This window comes from Pseudopipra pipra, chromosome 3 (genome assembly GCF_036250125.1).
Source record: "Pseudopipra pipra isolate bDixPip1 chromosome 3, bDixPip1.hap1, whole genome shotgun sequence".
Lineage (NCBI taxonomy): Eukaryota > Metazoa > Chordata > Aves > Passeriformes > Pipridae > Pseudopipra > Pseudopipra pipra.
The window spans coordinates 76259822-76279138 of record NC_087551.1 but is presented as its reverse complement, the minus strand read 5'-3'; the positions used below and the strand labels follow the sequence as shown (position 1 = coordinate 76279138).

The 19317-nt window shown below is 38.7% G+C and overlaps 1 protein-coding gene across 8 annotated transcripts in view; it reads left to right on the top strand.

Annotated features, from left to right (window-relative positions):
- Positions 1-19317, top strand: part of KLHL32 (kelch like family member 32) — a 123836-nt gene that overhangs the window by 92250 nt on the left and 12269 nt on the right. For 6 of the 8 annotated variants that reach the window (XM_064649917.1, XM_064649924.1, XM_064649920.1 and 3 more), the window contains one exon: positions 12015-12741. In XM_064649917.1, the coding sequence (XP_064505987.1) occupies positions 12015-12741 (727 nt within the window). Of the gene's footprint in view, positions 1-12014; positions 12768-19317 lie in introns of those variants that run through there. The other 2 variants (XR_010429342.1, XM_064649922.1) reach the window with 2 other exon arrangements.

Sequence of the window (19317 nt, the reverse complement as noted above, 5' to 3'; positions counted from 1 at the left end):
CTGTGCCACCCTTGGCAGCTTCCAGATGTGCAAGTGATCTGCATGGCTGGGGGTTTCATTGCCTTAGGACAAAGGGTTCCTTATACTCCTTTGATCACCTTGGACTCCCTCGTGTCAGGGAGAAATGGAAGAAATTACAACAAATGCATTTGTCAAAAAGATCTTAAGAAGCCTTACTGTGAAGTGGCTTCCAAGCTATAGGTCTATGTGGGATAGTAATGACAGATCTAAAGATCACAGTCTCTGAAGTGAAAATCTATGCTGAAAAGCTTTCAAAGTGCTCTTTTAGGGTGGAGCCTATTTTAATGTTTATGTGAAACAGTAGAGGTGTGCATTTTATGAGGTTCAGCTTTTGGCAGTTGCAGGTGTTTGTTTGCTTCAGATATTATTTAGTCAGTTTAAATAATAAATTTATGTTTGTGTTAATCTTGTAGCGGGGAAGCTCTGATGTTCCTAATTCATTAGATACATTTGGAGTCTTAAATCATTTACAAATGTAGTTCTAAGTGTGTGACTTATTTTTTAAAAGAAATAGCTTTTATGAGAAAGATAAGTTGATTTTGAAAAATTAAACTCATCGCTTAAAAATGATACCTGCATTAATCTGAAGCCCGTCATGTGGGGATTAAATGATAGTCAATAAATTGATGGAGAGAGTGGGGTTTGTTCAGGCTGGAGAAGAGAAGGCTTCAGAAAGACCTTGTGGCAGCCTTTCAGTACCTAAAGGGGGCCTACAAGAGAGCTAGAGAGGGACTTTTTACAGGGGCACATAGTGATAGGACAGGAGGCTATGGTTTTAAACTGAAAGAGAGTGGGTTTGGATTAGATATTTGGAAAAAATTCTTTACTGTGAGAGTGGTGAAGCACTGGAACAGGTTGCCCAGAGAAACTGTGGATGCCCCATCCCTTGAAGTGTTCAAGGCCAGATTGGATGAGGCTTTGAGCAAGCTGGTGTAATGGACTCTGCCCACACCGGGGGGGTCGGAACTAATGACTTTTGAGGTCCCTTTGAACCCAAACCATTCTGTGATTTCAGTTGGAAAATTTGACCTCGGTGGTTTTGTAGTAACAGTGTGTTGAGAGCCTGCATATTTATAAACCAACTAAGAAGAGCATATACTTTGGAGTACGTTTTTGTGTGTGACCAAAGATATTAATGACATACAAGTCCTGTATAGCTGTTGTAAAGATTATTATAGAAAATGATACATTTTTATGTGATTTGTTGGATTTGTCTATTAAATCCCTAGAAAATTATACCCTAACAATAGGGAAGAAAGGAATAGGAATCTTTTTGCATTCAAGAACTATTTAGACTAATTTTCACAGAGCTGAATTGCATTTTTATAGAATTTTGTTGATTTTGTCCCTATTTCATTTTCTAACAACTTTTACTGATGAAAGCTTGTCGGTTCCTGTCTCCATAGTGAGCCACTACACTTCTAAAATACATTTCAGAGGTAAAAGTAACAAGAGAGGAATAGCAATAAAAACAATGTGTATCAGATGGTGAAAAATTGTCATTTCCACTTATAATTATGTACCAGCAACTTATTTTAATGCTAAATGTGGCTATGTAAAGTTTCAATGCATTTGATGTCAGCCTGAATGTTTCCTCTAAAAATAAAAAAGAGTGAGTCTAGATTTTGAAATGATGGCTCCTGGGAGGAAGATCCTTTTCCACCTCCCATGTGCTCTGTCCTTACCCTGTTCCAGAAAAGATAAAAGCTATCATAAACCCTGATCTCATTAAACTGAAATAAAATCACAGTTAAGAGCCCTAGTTAGACAGATGTGTTTATGAAGAGATAAGCTTCTGTTCTTTGCAGCTTAAGAAAAACTTACCGTATATAAAGCACCTAGCAATGTTGGTTCTACCATCATAACAAATGATGGAGGGTCCAAACTTGTGCATTTTCTGATGAATTAGAAAATGGATGGCAAGAAGTTTTTACCTCAGAGCTTCTTGCCATTTGATCCAATTATTAAAGGAGAGTCAGGTTTTAGGGACCTATGAATCTACATTTTAGGAATGTTTATGATGGGGAGACTTCCTTTTAGTTTCTAACTATCTATGGCTGGACTTGTTTCAAAGGAAAAAGTGAGATTGTGTCTCTGGAAAAAGCAAGATCCTGTTTCTGGAGGCCATATTTTGAATTTGGTTTTATTGCTTTGCTTTGCTCTTGTTTTATTTGCTTTGCTTTGTCATCCTCCACAAATTCCTTTTTTGATGATCCTGTTAAAACAAAATTTACCTTGATTGCAGGAGTAAGTCGAGCCTTTCCAGTGTGATCAATCCCAGCTCGCTCATTTTATTTTTGTACGCTCCCAGCTGTGACAGTCATTGCAATGCACAGGAAAATAGAGTGGTTGTGAGTAGTGGGGTAGCTGTAAATTCTGTTGCAATAGGAGCTACACACAAGCTCATACATTAACCACACATCTCTAAGTATGGAGTGTCATTGCTAGGAGTTACACTGGGCCTTGCTTGCTCCTTCTATCATAGTGAAACAACAAGTTAGGTGCAAGAAGCGCATTTGTAGGTCTGCCTTTGTAGAGAAGCTCCAAATGACTCGAGAGGAAACTCCTTTGTGGTTTGAGGACCTGGTTGCACAAGAGTAAGAGTGGACTTGAAGCACACTATGGGATAGTTTTGTCTTTGCTGCTCCAAAGTTAAGAAAAAAATGCAGTTTTATTGCTTGTATGGAGATGTACTTTAGAGCTGAAAAAATGCCACAAGTACTTTTGACAGATGATATTTAGGGAACTGTTTTATCCTCAGTTTCCGATACCTGCATCTCACCAGACTTTGCTCTGTGGCATGGAGCACCAAAATCTCCACAGGATTTTTGTAGTGGAGTAAAGAGACTCAGTTGGACATCTTGAGGGGACAGAAGATTTTGATTAAGCCACTTAATTTTTCTCTCTCTTAGTTCCCGCTTTGTGAAAGTGGTTGAAATGTACACTTCTCTCAGAGAAGCTTGAGTTTTACTGCTTATAAATTGCTTTGAGATACTTGGAAGGAAAATGCTATATAATTTTGAAGTTCAGATTCCCCAGAAGGTGTAAAATGGCAAGCTTCCATGAGCTGTGATAATTTACAACAGCTGAGAGTTTACCTTCTGTCTGTACCTTACTTCACTTTGAGCTCCAGTAGATGAGAAGTTCAGTTTTTCTTTTATAGCAACTCTTCCTTACCGTATATCATTTTATATACTAATGTAGTTTGGCTAGCCTTTTGTAAAGCTGATTTTTTGACCATGGTTGTTTTATTGTAAGTTTAAAAAGTGGAAATATCTTTATTGAGTTTAGTCAGTATCTTCAGGTGGACTTCTTCCTAATCTCATTGCCAGTAAATGTAAGAAATAGAGAAAATGTGAAAAGAAGTGAATACAATTTTGAAAAGCATACATTCTATTCTTAACTGTTATTATTAAACTGGCAGTTTTTTTCTATGTGTTTCATAAGAAACACATACTTAAAAAATTGAACTAACACTGTCTCTCTCACAAACCTTTTTGATAAAATAATTTCCCTTTTGAGAAGGCCATTATAATTATATAGCACCAGGGAAGAAGGAAACTTGCAGTAAATCACTGGACCGAGAATGCAAGGGACTCTACTTGGTTGGTGGAGATTTTGTCTTTGGATGAAGAATTCCTCTCTTCCTCACAAGGATGTTGTGCATAAATATTTTATGAAAGTTTCTGAGATGGAAGTACAGGTATTAAAATTGTTACCAGTGGATCTGTTTAATTATGACTAAGAAATCTACCAAAAATGTGTAGGTTGTGTACCCTCCTTGCACCAATTGAAAGACTGTACAGGACAATATTTTTGTCTGGCAGCCTTGTGAGGAAATCGGGCAACTGGTGATGATTGCTTTTCAGCTTAAATGCTTTAAAAAGATGGATCTTGTCAGCACTTGAGAAAAATTGAGAAGTATTTTAAATACATTGTGATTCACTTTAATGCCATTTATTTTTATAATTTTTTTTTATTAATACAGCTGCATTATGTACCTCTCCTTTAATCACAGTATAATATCATGAAATAAATCTAGACAGTTCAGCCAATAACTCTGCTTGGTGCAGTGTTTTTCAGCCAAAAGATCGAAATCAAATTTCTGCCTCTTGCAGAGTGGCTTACAGACAGCAGAGCTCATGTTCTGAAAGTTGCAGGTTGTCTTGGCATCACACAGATCTCAAACCAGCAAACTCCAACCAAGAGATATAGTAATTCTTATTTAGCAGACCAAGAGCTTCCCTAAGTAGTATTCTGGACAAATCCACTGCAGCTTTTGCAGAGGCTGATCACAGGTCAGGAGGACATACACTAAAAAGTGCTTTCACCCTCCAGATATAATGAACCTTGGTCTTCTCTAATCTTCCTTTGGGGCCATATATTTCCTGAAGTCATAACTCATTTATATTTGGCTTCCCTCCTTATTGCCTGAGCCAATCCCTCGGTCCTCCAAACCCTGTCCATCTGTGAAGCTAAGAGTCTGACTGCATGGCAGTGATTATGTTTGAGTCTGGAAGGATGCATATTTTGTCTTTCCTTCCAGCTGGGATCTCAGTCTTCAGTTTGGGAAGACACTTTAGGGGCCTTCCTGTACACAATGCCAGTACCACTGCTGAATAAGGATCTAGAACTAGTGTGGGATTGGCTGGGTAGGAGTTGGGGACAAATAGCAGAATAACGGGATCTTTGAATATGTGCTGTGATCCCTTGTGATGGGGAAATCTGAATGTGAGACATTGCTATTTATGTAAAGAAACATGTTTGCTTCTGAGTCTTCTTTCTGCTGCATCCAAGAAAGCATGTGTTGGCAGCTTCCCAAACTGTTACTTCCCTTCCTCACTGGTGTGTTAGGAATGTTTTGGGTTCATTCCCAAGAGTTCACTAAATATATAGATATATACATAGATATATATATATTTCATAAACAGTGTCTTTATATTTGGAAAATATTTAATATTTGAAATGGAAGGAAAGTGAAACTCAGCTGTCAGCCAAGTGGAAGCACTGAGGGGGAAGTACTTGCCAAATCACTGGAAGACTGGGCAACTTTGGTTGTGCTTCTTTTACCTAGGACTTGGAGCTAATAAATCTTAATTGGGCTGGCTTGAAGCCTTCATGCTCTCTGAGGGTAGCAAGACTTCTCTAACTATACAAATAATAAGGACCAGAAAGCCTTTCAATTTACTTACATTAACAATAGACTTCAATAATTCTAAATGCTAATTCTAAATTCTAAATGCTCTGTGTCAGCAAGGATGTGCAAGTCTGCTCACAGCTTCTTCCACTGAGGGCACTTGTGTGTCTTCCACTTAGATGAATGTTCTGCTTATGGCCCCAAACTTTTAACGAACTAAAACTTGCATTCTGTCATATGAGAAGAGGTATACGACATAAAATTTCTTAAGAGCCATTAGTGTTTGGATCAAACTTCTCTATCCACTCCCCCTTCAGGCAAATCTTAATCTTGGCTTCTAAGCTGCTTTTTTGTTTTAGTGGGCTGACCTGAACATTGGCAAGCATTTTGTGATGCTTGACAAACTAGAGAACATCTGATGATGACCAGGATCACAGAACAAAAGATTTACCACTCACCACTTGAAATACTTGCTTCTTTGAGAGGTACTATTCAGTCTGATTCTTTTTGACCTCACTTTCATTACAGCAGAATTGTGAGGATGGGAAGCCATGTGGCTGGAGCAGTGCGAGTCTGGGAGAGGAAATGAACTAGCTGAGGAGGTGCAGGAAACTTGAATCTTTCATTCTTTCCAAATTTTGCCTAACCAGCCCCTAAATTTTTTCCCCTTTTTTTTTTACCCCGTTCATTTGTGAGACACTGAATCTGTGCTGATAGTAAGGTAAGAAACACCTGGTGGGATTGATTAATTTTCCATCCTTTTGAATGTGGGAATGAACAACCCAACCCACCAGAAAACTAAATATTGATGCTGTCAGTGGCATGTTAATTGGTCTCTGCTTTCATCTCCAAACAAACCTTTGCTTGGATTCTATTATTCATTCAAAGAGGAAAAGTGTTATTAATGCAGTGTTCTTTAATTTTTTTTCTTTTGTGTGTGTGAGAGAGAGAACAGGAGAGCAATAATGCAATAAATATATCAGCTAAGAGAAAACATTTGCAAGACATCTTTGCCCATTTTTTTTAATCTTCTCTTATCATGAAGAATGTGAGCTGTGATAAATTGTTCTGCTAATCAAACAGCACTGAAAGGTTAGGTCACTGGAAGTCTTTAGTCATTTTGTGCTTTTCAAGAGTGAATTTGTTAAAATTATGCTGAATACCCACTTAAAGCCTGGGCTGAAAACCATACCTGTGTTTTATAACTCTGCACTGTCAGAACCCATAATAAGTCAAACATTCTTTCAGAGGTACTCATAAGGGAGAAAAAACCCTGTAAATTTAAGAGTAATTTCAGATTGTAAATGAAAAAGAGAGGCACGACTGTTCATTTGCACCAATCATGCCTTCCTTTCATCTGCTCTGATTAGGCCTGGTGCGGTTTCATCAAACTACTCCATCACTGAGCTGTCACTCCAGTCGTCTGTTGATTGAAAACAATCAGGGCTCTGATGGCACAATTATTCTGACCCTTTAACTAGAGGCTGCTGTGATAATGAAAGGTTGATTATGATAGTTTGTGCCTCTTTCAGTTTGCCAAGAAGGTTAATTTGGGCATCAGACGGATGTTTAATGGGCGCTTGCTGGCTACACTGAGGTAAATGAGAACGTGCAGTCTTCGATATTGCACGGATATAGTTTGGCTGTCAATCATTGTCATTTTGAGTTTGTGCCTCACACTCTGGAAATCACATTTTATTTTTTCCTTGGGATTTAATTTATTCTGTGCCCTGAGGAAGTTCTTTCACTCTGTGACCTTCACAGTAGCTTTCTCTGTCTTTTTTCCCTTCCCTCACATGAAGCCCAAAGGCATAATACATCTAGAGGAACGTTTTTCTTTCATTTTTCACATTAAAAAAAAAAAAAAGGAAATTTTAAAATCCCTGTTTATCAGCTTACCCTGAACAGAGCAAATGTTTTAATTCTAATTGTAAAATCAGAATGAGCAAATGGAAGCACGCCTACTTGCTAATGCAGTGCCGCACTGGGGGCTGCTTACGTAGACACACATTTGTAAAACTGACAAACAGGTAATTTTAAAATGTCTCTGTGTAAAGAGGGTGGGGGATGGCACAGCTTTGTTTTCACAGGCTACACGCACATGCCTCAGCTCAGTGCCTTGTAAATGTGGTCTCAGTCACTGTACTACAACTTTTTGAGTTGGAAAGTCTCTTCAGGGTTCGGGGCAAAAGGCATTTCACTGCTGATTCAGAGATTATTAATATTTACTGTGTTCAGATTGAGAGAATCATATGCATAATTTTGTAGTTGTTTGGCTCAAGGTGCACAAGAAATGCAAATACCTCATAATTTTGATTGTTCCACATGCAGCTCATTACAGTCTTATTTTTATGCACATTTTAAATTCAAAATAAAAAGAAGAAAAAGATTTTTATCTTTAAGGCTTTCCTGCGTCTAGGCTTGAGACATTCATTTTCCATGCTGCCCACTGAAAGATAGTACCTGATTGATAAAATTGCAGAGTCTGAAGGCTGTGTGCTGTGTGGTTACTACCTTCTAAAAATATTCATGTGTAACTCAAGGCTTTGAAAAATTGTGTGTATGTGTTTTGTTGTGTCGTGGGGTTTTTTTCGTCAGCACTTCTTACGTTTTTCTTCTTAAATGGGTGATACAGACCAATTTCATTCACCTTACTTAAATAAAATGCTTAAATGAATTTCCTAAGGGTCTTGTCCTTTGTAGTCTCTAGAGAGAGAAGAGGACTTAGGACCCTTTTAGAGGTCCAGATTTAGACCCTTTGGAAATCCCTGTTCGTTGTCAATAGAGATGTGATTATGAGACAGGAGATTCCAGTCTGGAACACCTGAGGCTTGCTGAGTTAGATAAAATCCAAAAATAAGCAAAATTATGTGTGAGTTTAGAGCTAAAATATATATTTCCAGGGTTTTCAAAGACCTAACTAGTGAAGTCCAAGTTTTATTTTTTGAAGTTCCCTTGGTGGTGCTTTAAGGTGATTGCTGTAATAACTGTGTTGCTTTCATGACTCTTTTTGGCTTATCAGTCAATAGGATCAGATTTATAGTGCTGTCCAATATGCTAAGGATACAAAGATATTGACTTTTTTTTCTGGCCAAAATGTTTTGCTTATTTTAAGAAACAGGTGAGATTTGTTTTGAAAGAAGAGATTTGTGGTTCTTCGCGGTATATCATCAACAGATTGTCACATACAAATCAGATAATTTGTGTCGCATATATCTGATCTCAGTCCAGGAAAATACATCTCTCCACTTTTGTTTCCATATTTAAAATTTTCTTTTCTCCTAAAATGGGAATGTTCACGAAGTTGTTATAATTAAGATTTCCATTTGTTTTAATGAGACAATGTGAATTCATTGTTTTAAAACTTTAGAAAATTTGTTTCCTTGTATTTGTTGTTGCTAAAAAAACCAAACAAACCAACTCCCAAAAAGACAACACTCCAACGTCCTCATTTTTTCCACTACTGTCACTTTTTGGCTTCATTTCAGTTATTAGACACCTTAGATGATATAAAGTACTACATTTCCTTTGCAGTCCATTGGGCTACAATATGAATACATCAGCTAAAGAGCAGACCAAGATGACTTTAATAGAGTTCCTGTGGCTCCTGTCAGAGCCCAGACTTAGAAAACTCTTGGAGCTCTTAGAAAACTTCTTGGAGCTCTGTGAACAGCAACTTTCCCTGACACTGACTTTGTGACTTAAAGTGTCACTTTCCAGGTGAACCTGAGCCTAATAAGTATGAGTATGTCAAGTTTTTTGCACTCATAAAGTAGCTTGGCTTTTCTGATTAGAAAACTTGCTGTGATGTCAAGTGAAGGTCTGGCACGTTCCCTAGCAGAGTGACGGGAGAAGGATTGCAGGGGGATGCTGAGCGGGCAAGGCAGAGGCGTGATGGGCTCTCTTGCTTTCTGGGATAACTGGTAGCCCAAAAGACTAGGTAACTACTTCCTGCAGGGTTATTTTCAACAGCAGTGAAATTCCTTATTCAGCTTTAACCTCCACTGCCTCTGTGCCCTCTCTGGCTGTGGGATGTGTGTGGTATGTACACCATTAACAGTCGGGAGGGAAGGACTGAGCTCTGAGGCTGTGTGACTTGGACTGGAAGCGGAAGCAGGTGTTGGAAGAGCAATGAATCACTATCTGACATGCAAGTATACTTCTATGTACGCTCCAACTGTGCCACAGCATATTTTTCCATCTCTTTTCTGCTGTTTTGAGGATGCACTCTATTGCTAAATCGTGTAATGTAACCTTGAAAAAGAAGAATCCTGTGGGTTAAGGCATTAGAATAAGAGAATTAATCTGGTTTGAAAATCCTGTCCTTCTGAGGGTCTACATTTGTCATTTACTTAGTTTAGAAGATGAATATGGCAAAATATATTATTTATTAAAGTTGATATAGGCACTAGGCTGTAGCTTCCTTTTCTCACACATTCTTACATTAAAATTAATAGAAAAGAAGCTTCTAGCAGTTTAAACAGAATTTGCCTATATGGCAGAAGGAGTAGGAGCCTTTCCTTGTTTTTGTAAATTATTTAGCAGTGATACAAATATTTTAAAGCTCAAAATTGTGGATGATCTCTTTTTTTTCTTTTTTTTTTTTTTTTTGCTTGCTTACTTGTTAGCATGTTAAACACAGCTGTAATTTCAAGTGCTATTGGTATCTCCATAGAGAAGCTGGAACGTCTTTCCTTACAGCATCATAAAGTCTATAATGGCTTTGACTTTATTTTGCCAATACTGATTATAGTTGCTAATTGTTACTGCCAGTGCAGCTAAAACATAGGCACTATAATTAGTGTATAGACATGGTGAATTTTGGAGTTTCTGTGTAGGCACCAGGTTTCTAAGCCTGGATTAAACAAAACCTGAGTAAAGGTGTTATAAATTGTGTTGATAAATATACAGATGTTTGCTGGTATCGTACATGGAAGTTTCTGTCTCTGCCATATGTTGATGAGAGGTATATTTGGCTCCTTTGCACTGAAGGAAATTTAGAACTGTGTTACAGCCCATCAGTGGCTATTTCTACTACAAGTGGTTTTGTTTTGTCATCTTCCCTCTCTTCCAGAATACAGAAGCAGTAATTTAATACATCATATATGAAAGCCATGAGTAACTGAAACATTTATTTTCAGCTCCTTAATGTGACATTCCCATGATCAGTACAGAGCAGTAAGTTTTAGCCAAAACTTTTTTTATCACACAGCTAGTTAGAAACACCTGCCACACAAGTTCTGTGTCATAATGATTTGAAGTATCAAGTAGAGGAGTCTGTCCTTACACAGAACTAATCGATGTCTTTGATAATGACTTGGATCAAAGAATAATATGGGGTTTATGTTTTCAGAAAATGAGAAGGTGGAATGGTCTTCAAGCACTTTTGAAAATGCAATTAGGATTGAGAATGATCTTGACAAACTGGAGCAGTGGCTTGAAGTAAATAGTAGAGAGTTCAGTTACGACAAAGAAAGCATGACAGTTAGTGGAAGTTCTGCAGAAAAAAAAGAGAAAAAAAAAAGAATAGTACTGAGTCATAAGCTTTAACATGAATCAGCAATATCATAGTGCACCAACAATCTTGCATCATGATGTACAAGCAAGAATGGCATAGATTGTTATAATCAAAGAGATTCTTCCAACCTCTTCACTACTACTATGGCCTTAAGAGGAAGATTATGTCCAGTTTTCAACAGCAAGCATTAAGAAAGAGGGCTGTTTCCTTTCAATAACAGAGAACTGTGAGCCAAGCAACAGTGAAGAGGAAACTGCAACATACATACTAAAATGCATCTGAGGTGGAGGAGAAAATGAAGGTAGCAAACTGTTTTTCATCCTGTATGAATGAATCAATTTCAAGAGTTGCTCTAGGGATTCCAGAGCTCTGGAATATGAACCCAAATGTGGAAAATGGGGGCAATTGGTTGAAGGGTTTAGAGCTCCTGCAGAGGTAAGAGGAAAATCTGTCTGAGAGGATATTAGAGCATGGGAATGGTTTTCCTGAGGAAGTTTAGCTATCTTCATTACTGGAGGTTTTGCAGAATAACTTATACAACAATTCTTGAAATGTTTTAGGGCTTTCCTAGTCTCTTTCTAGGCCCATTTGGATTCAATACACTTTATATGATTTAAAGGGTATGTCTAATTTTGGCTGTTGATACCAGCTGCAATTCCTGAGATGTTTTAGAGTTTTCCCTGCTGCTTTCTGTCAGCCACAAACTAGCAGAGCCTCTTCTGTGTTTCTCTCTTCTCTGGTTTAATTTTTGGTCCCCTTACACCTTTCTCTACTTTATGAATAAAATAAATGAAGAAGAAAAAAATATTTGAGGATTCAGCACGTATTGTGTTATATTCCTTTAGTATTTTGTCATAAATAGACTGAAAGATGGAGGGGAGAAAAGGTTTTTCTTTCTAATCCTCTAATATTAGTCTTACTTATTTCTGGTGCACCTATGGTATCCAGTGATCTCATAGTCCCTATGTTTATATTATCACTCCAGCAGCTTGATTCGGGGATAGTATGGTCTCCTACAGCATCACAGATTGCATGATGAGAGTTTTGCATAGCAGCAGTGCCAGCTGATAATGCTGTGGAAATTCTTTAGGGGGGCTGGTGCAATAAAATGCTTTTGTTTATACACTGTATATACTACTATAGGTAGCTTTTTAGTAGGTATCTTTTTGTGTTGACCAATAGGCTTTCATAACTGCTTTTTAGATTAATAGATACCACTACATAGGCAAATACATAGCTGCTCTTGCAATGCAAGCAGTTTTCAAAAGACCAAATTTTTACAGAATTGTACACAAATAATTGGGGTTTTGTTTTTCCTTTCCTTCCCCGCACTTTTAGCTGGCTGTAAGGTGGTTGGAACACAACTGCCGCTACCAGTACCTGGATGAACTTCTCCAGTACGTCCGCTTTGGCCTTATGGATGTGGATACATTGCATACTGTAGCTCTTACTCATCCTCTTGTCCAAGCAAGTGAAACTGCGACAGCACTCATTAACGAGGCCTTGGCTTACCACCAGAGCGTCTATGCACAGCCAGTTTGGCAAACCGCAAGGACAAAACCCCGCTTCCAGTCAGACACCCTCTACATTATTGGTGGGAAAAAACGTGAAGTCTGTAAAGTGAAGGAATTGCGATACTTCAATCCAGTAGATCAGGAGAACGTTCATATCGCAGGGATTGCTAACTGGAGTGAGCTGGCGCCTATGCCTGTAGGGAGAAGCCACCACTGTGTTGCTGTCATGGGAGACTTTCTTTTTGTAGCTGGTGGAGAGGCGGAGCACTCCACAGGGCGCACGTGTGCGGTGAGAACAGTCTGTCGATATGACCCTCGCACTAACTCTTGGGCTGAGATAGCTCCGATGAAGAACTGTCGGGAACACTTTGTGCTGGGAGCCGTGGATGAGTACCTGTACGCCGTAGGGGGCAGAAATGAATTGCGTCAAGTGTTACCTACAGTGGAACGCTATTGCCCCAAGAAGAACAAGTGGACCTTTGTTCAGTCCTTTGATCGATCGCTCTCATGCCATGCGGGATATGTGGTGGATGGTCTTCTTTGGATATCAGGTAGAAAACGTTTCACACAGTTTGAGGTACTAACAAAATACCAAAATACTGTCTTGAATTAAACTAATAAATCTTCTATGGTTTATATGTCATGATAACTTTTGTCTTAGGAGATGACTATTTCAAAGAATTGAAGCCTGATTAGAAGTATAGGAGCATAATGTACCTATACAATATTTTATTTCTCCTAAGTATATCTCTGTGTTTCAAAGCTACATGTCATACGTGCTATCTCATGGCTGCCATTCATAAATCACAGTGAATTGAAACGATAATGCACTTTTGGACAAATTTCAGATGATAAATTCTGTGTGCTTCCTAAAAACAACCAACCAAAAGACAGTTTCTGTAGTATGATCTGGTACTTCTGACAGTGACAGGTCCCGAGGGAATTGCCTGAAGTTGTGTCAGGGGAGGTTTAGGTTAGATATTAGGAAAAGGTTCTTCACCCAGAGGCTGATTGGGCACTGGAACAGGCTCCCCAGGGAAGTGGTCACAGCACCAAGCCTGACAGAGTTCAGGAAGAGTTTGGACAACTCTCTCAGGGACATGGTGTGATTTTTGAGCCGGTCCAGGGCTGTGCAGGTCCAGGACTTGGATTTCCATAATCCTTATGGTTTCCTTCCAACTCAGAATATTCTATGATTCTTTGATTCATTTAGTCCTGATATTGAAATGGAAAATTAGGTGCTTGTTGGCTTGTACTGTTCCAGGGCTTGAAGGCAGATGTATGAATTGCACCCAGTTGCTCATCAGTATACTGTAACAGGCCAAAATGACCTTTGTTAGAAATCATCCATGGCGCTGTCTATAATGAGTGCACAGAACTGTCTGGATGTAATCTTAGCTTTATGGCACAGATAGATGAATGTATAGGCCTTATAATCCTAAGCTAATGTATCATTTACAACTGACTCTGATGTAGTTTTTATGTTATGTGTTACATTATTATCTTACATTGATGGGGGTTGAGGACATCGTTTACTCAGTCTTTGTAATGACTTCTGGGATTAGTTATTTTGGAATACGGTCGATAGTGTCTACAGAAAATTTCTTAGAAAAATATTCCCCTTTTACTAAGAAGTGTTCCATGGAAGATTATATAGTTACAATATTTATTAAGAAAGCTAACAAGTAAATGGGGCCAGCCTTTGAGGTAAACGTTCAGTGATTGGCATCTTCACTGTAGATACCCTGTGGTATCCCCTCTGGGGATTTTAATATGGTCTGGAAAGCCTCTGGTGAAAAGATGGTGTATGAAGGGAAGATTAAGTTAGCTACTTAGGCCTTCACCGTGCTTCTCAAAGTATGTTGTTTAGGTTAACAGATGTACCTTTTTGTCCGTATGGATTAAGTGCCTCATGGGAATGGATTCCTAAGCATTGGCAGGGGACTTAGCAGGTATCTGGTTTTACTAATATACACTAAACTCATGAACGATGACTTTGGAATTAACAGCAGGACAAAACCCAGAAAATGAATGAGATCCCTGGCAGGTATTTGCATCTCTTCCTTCAGTAACCATCATTTAAGGAATCTTGTAGAGTTTGTGCTGTGAATTAATCCTGAAGTGAGATCCAGGTACAGTACAGGAACAGGGTTTCTGTTTTAGGGTACTAGCTGGGTGTGTTCAGTGCATTATCCTCTTTATTGACTACCTTTCCTATTTTATTAGTGAAGAAGGATGTATCTCTGTGGTGGGCACTTCAAATGCATGGAGGTTACTACTGTTGTATCTTGCTTACTGGTTTTTTTCCCATCTTATGGTTTACATTTGTCAGTCTCCATTTATGAAGAACAGGGCTTTTCAGGGAACTGTGGTAAGCATATTCATATAAAATCATTGAATGTGCACTAGAAATCCATCAGTGTGGTCTTTCCTCCAGTAAATGAAAAAAGTAATAATTTTTGTCTTAGTTTAATTGAAAAAAACCCTGAAAACAAACAAACCAACAAAAAACAAACCAACCCAAAAACTCTAAAATATCCAAAGCACAAGATAGCATTTGATAGGATTTTTAAGTCAAATGTGGGACTGATTGAAGATTAAATTTAATCTTTCCAGATATGCTAGGAAAGGGGAAATTATGCTGAGGATTAATTCATGTGCTTAGTTATGTAGGTGAAATGCATGCCTGCCTGTTTGTTTTAAATACTACCTGCATTTATATAATGATGCAGTGTGATATTGTGTTCAAGGATATGCCTCTAACAGAGCTTAGAATCAGGGGAAGAGGTAAGTGGAAGCCTGTTATATCAGCTCTTTAAAACTGGGCAAAACAACAAAAAATATTTTGTCAGTATTGTTCCATTTGTATTTGTAAATGCCATGAACATAACTTCTGTTGTAAAACCACAGTCAAGAACAATGTTTTGGCAATGTAATAAGATAGATAGTGCTTTTCAGTTGTATTTGGGTAGTTTTTGAGAAAATGCTTAGAAGTTTTGAGTTGCTAGATTCCGACAGGTTATTATGAAGTACGAGAGCATACCATGCTACAGTTCAGTAGTGTATTGATCTGAATTATGTACTCACAGATTGAAAACTGGTTTCTATGTATTGAATAGAGTTATTTTAAAATGAAAGGGAGAAGGAGATATAATAACTGTAGCTAGCTTTCTATTATTAATTAATTGCTTAGGACTAAAATGTAGCTTGTGGTACATTCAGGGCTGGGGGAATAGTACAGAGAGATGTTTTATTGTATCATAGTCACTGCTGAAAATGTTCACTGTTCGTCATTGAATATAAGATGTTAGCATAAAAGTAATCAGTAATGCAGGAGGGAACCTAATTTTGAAGTATGTGGCCTAAAATTAAGTAATTAAAAAATTAGTCTGAGTTAGAGATGTTTCTGAGCTGTATCCCTGCTGCCTTTTCTGGGAAATATGGGTCATCAGCAAAGAGCTCTCAAAGTCAGTCTGCTACTACCAGCTGGCAAGGGAACCCTGAAAATGTGCCCAGTTTTTTAGTGAGTGAATAAATTAAACAGTCATAATGTAAGTTTCTAGCCCTTGTATTTGTGGAGAGAGTCATCAAAGCATGACCTGCACGATGACCATTTACTTAGTGCCTCTGCTACAGCTGCTTGCCCTCTTAAAGGCTTTGCTGGTCAAAAGCTGACTAGACTTAAGGGGTTTCTGCTATTATTGGGAGTCATTTTCAGCTTTACTTTGCTGCTCCTTTGGGACAAATATGATAAGGATTCAAAAATAACGAGGATAAAATCATGACAAAGGCAGCAGGGAAGGGAAGTGAGCTAAACAAAATGCTATACAAGTGGAAGCATATATAGGAAATGGGTGGCTAGTGTTTCAGGTGACAGAGGGGCTTCTAGGCTGCTACCACCTCTTTGGGGTTTTTAACCTGACAGAAGCATGTTAAAAGAGGGAGCCTTGGAGCCTTTTGCACTCTAGAACTAGTCAGACCCTCTGGTCAGCACAAGTGGATTCAGCTCTTGAGTTTTCTGGGCTCTATATTGTTATATAATTACTTTTTCTTGGGTGTTTTGGGTTTTGGGGTTTTTTTTCGTTTGTTTGGAGTTTTTTAGTTATTTTTTTTTCACAACCCTAGTTTTATTTTCTTATTAAAAAAAATACATGGGAATTCGTCAAAATAATGTGCTTGGTTTAACTTCGATAGAGTTAATTTTCCTCATAGCAGCCAATATGGGCTGTGTTTGTATTTGTGCTGGAAACAGTCATGATGATATACAGGGATGTTTTTGTTACTGCTGAGCAGTGCTTGCACAGTCAAGGCTTCTCACCCCATCACACCAGGAAGGATGCTGGGGTGGGCAAGAGGTTGGGAGGGGACATAGCTGGGACCCCCACTGACCAAAGGCACATTCCATACCATATGGCATCATGCTCAGCATATGAAGCTGGAGGAAGAAGAAGAAAGTGGGAGGACATTTGCAGTGAATGGCTTTTGTCTTCCCAAGTCACCATTACGCTTGACAGATCCATGCTTTCTTGAGGATGGCTGAATTAATTCCTTGTTTTGCTTGCTTGTGTTTCTGTGTGGCTTTTGCTTTACCTGTAAACTGTCTTTATCACGAGTTTTATCACTTTTACTCTTCCAATTCTCTCCCCACCCCACCCCGGGGGAGTGAATGAGCAGCTGAGTCACTTACTGGGGTTAAACCACAAAAGATAAGTTCTCTGTACTAACATTGCAGCATCAGGCAGATGGTTTGGAACTTTTGTAGAAGGATGAATCTTACAGGCCCAAGTTAACATCTGATGCCATGACCAATTTCACAAATGAATTGCATGCCATGTGCTTGAAAAGTGAAGTATTTCAGTGAAAGTGAAGTATTTCAGTGAAAGAGAAACAAAATTCACCAAACACTTTGGAGTTCAACATTACTAACAATCATTAACTATAAAAGCGGGGAAGTATTTTCCATAAGAGCGAGAACTTGAACTATGCCCGTCTCCCTGCATCCTCCATGGCGTGCACATGCAAATCTGGAGATCTGCTTTTCCAGACACGTTAACCTTCCTCCACCCGTATAGGTGTAGTACCCCTGGGGACAGCGAGGGGCAGGGAACCTCTGCCAGGCACTCCAGCTCTGGGCCATTCCTGTGCCTGCATCTTGGGATAATGATGCTTCCCCTGCCTCAGGTGCTCAAGAGATTAGCACATGAAAAGTCTTGTTTAAAGCAAAGTGTTATGCTGTTGTTTTGCAGAGGCCCGAGTTGTCTGACCCTAAATGCGTCAGCTAAAATCACATCTTGACATACACATAAAAACTCAACTTGGGGGAAGGGGTAAACAAGCCAACTCTGTACAGTTGCTTTGTATTTAGTATAAGGTATAAATATTTATCTTCAAAATTCAATATTCTTTTTGGGGTTTAACTGTTATTTTCTCCCTAATGCTGGTGATTTTGACCGAGGAAATGATGGTGATAACATATCTTGGAGAATTATTCTGAGTTTGCAAATGATTCGGAATGAAAAGTATTACCTTACTGTCAGTATGCTGTTGTGAAGAGAAAAATATTTTCTCAGTAATGCCTAGAAAATTCTTTTGTGAAAAAATAGATCTGGAATAATAAGAATATACAGAATCTAACAAAATCAGGTTTTACAATGTGGCTGGCACAGGATTTACCAGGAGCAGGAGGTTAACAAGTACATAAAAATTGCTTCAGTGGCCCAGTCTTAGTCTGTATATGGAACATGTACAGACCTCATTATTACTGTATTTGAATAAAAATAATGAATCTCATACCTTTCAGTCATGGACATGATAAGTTTGATGCCACTGATTCTTCTTAGATTGAATGTAAACATCCAGTTTTAATGATTTAAAAAAAAAGAAAAAAGCAGTCTGCTAACAAATGTAGGGCTTGTGCCCCTCTTGCTTGCAGCTGGATTACATCTGGAGTGGCACAGCATTAATTAGAGCTGCTGTTGGCATCTTCCAGGGGACTTCTTAGGGTGGGAGAATATGCTCCAGCTCAGCTGCCCTCAATGCACCTGGGCTGGCTGAAGTAAGAGGCAATGGGTTTGCATGTTGAGGAAGGATTATCTTGTGTTTAACACACAGACACCTAAGAGAGGAGAGATTTCTATTCTAAAATAGAAGAGCACCTTGGGGTGTTATGTCATGTCAATTTCTATATATTCCCTGGATTTGCTGGAAGGAATACACATGGGGGCTCTTTGCCAATATGTAGTTTTACACATCTCCCAGTGAACTCAGATTCATGCAGCAACTGGGGACTTCAGAGAGAGAGTTGTGAGATTTTCTGGGGGATTTGGATTGGATTAGATTTCTCAAGTCATATGGGGGTCTTGCTAGGACATGTTATAAAGATGGATTATAAATTGTCATTTGGGAAAATGGTGTTGAATCTACTACCTCCCACCCTTCTCTCTTTTTGGAAGTGTGTGTCTTGAAGGTGTTTTTCAGTGGAGTTTGTGGACAGATTGGGTGGGCTGTAACAACCCAAAATGTTTCCCGTGTGTGGAAAAGGGCTGGACAAGGTGTGTCTTGGAATCCTGCAGCAAATTCCTCATATAGACGGACACTGTTGCATGAGCTGGGAAGTTAGAGGTCCTGAAGGGCTTAAAAACATTTACAGCCTGCAAGGGAGTGAGCAACAGTGACTGTGGCAGTGTAAAAACATTGCAAGCCCACAGGTTGGATGATGGGTTTTCCGTGAGGGTGTGCTTATGTCTGTAAGAGCAAGACACAGATTTGTCCTGAGGGTGCTTCAGGCCTCCCAGGAACTGGAGTCCTCAAAGCCAGCTGTTCATGTCAAAGTGGTGTAACCATCGCTCTATTTATAAAATCCAGCAAGCACTGACCAAATTGTAAATTTTCTGTCATTTACTCAGCCAGACTTTTTCTTCTCTTTTGTTAACTTTTGGGTTACTACTACATTAGCTACTATTGCTTGACATCAAATTTAGTAGCATGGTTTGTATTTTTAAATACTTCGTGTTGTTATGATGTCTCTCTTTCTATCCTCTCCTTTTCTCATAGAAAAAACAGCAGGGAAGTTTAAGGAATTATCTCAGAATTACACAATTTTTTTCCTGAGAAAGTATGTATTATTT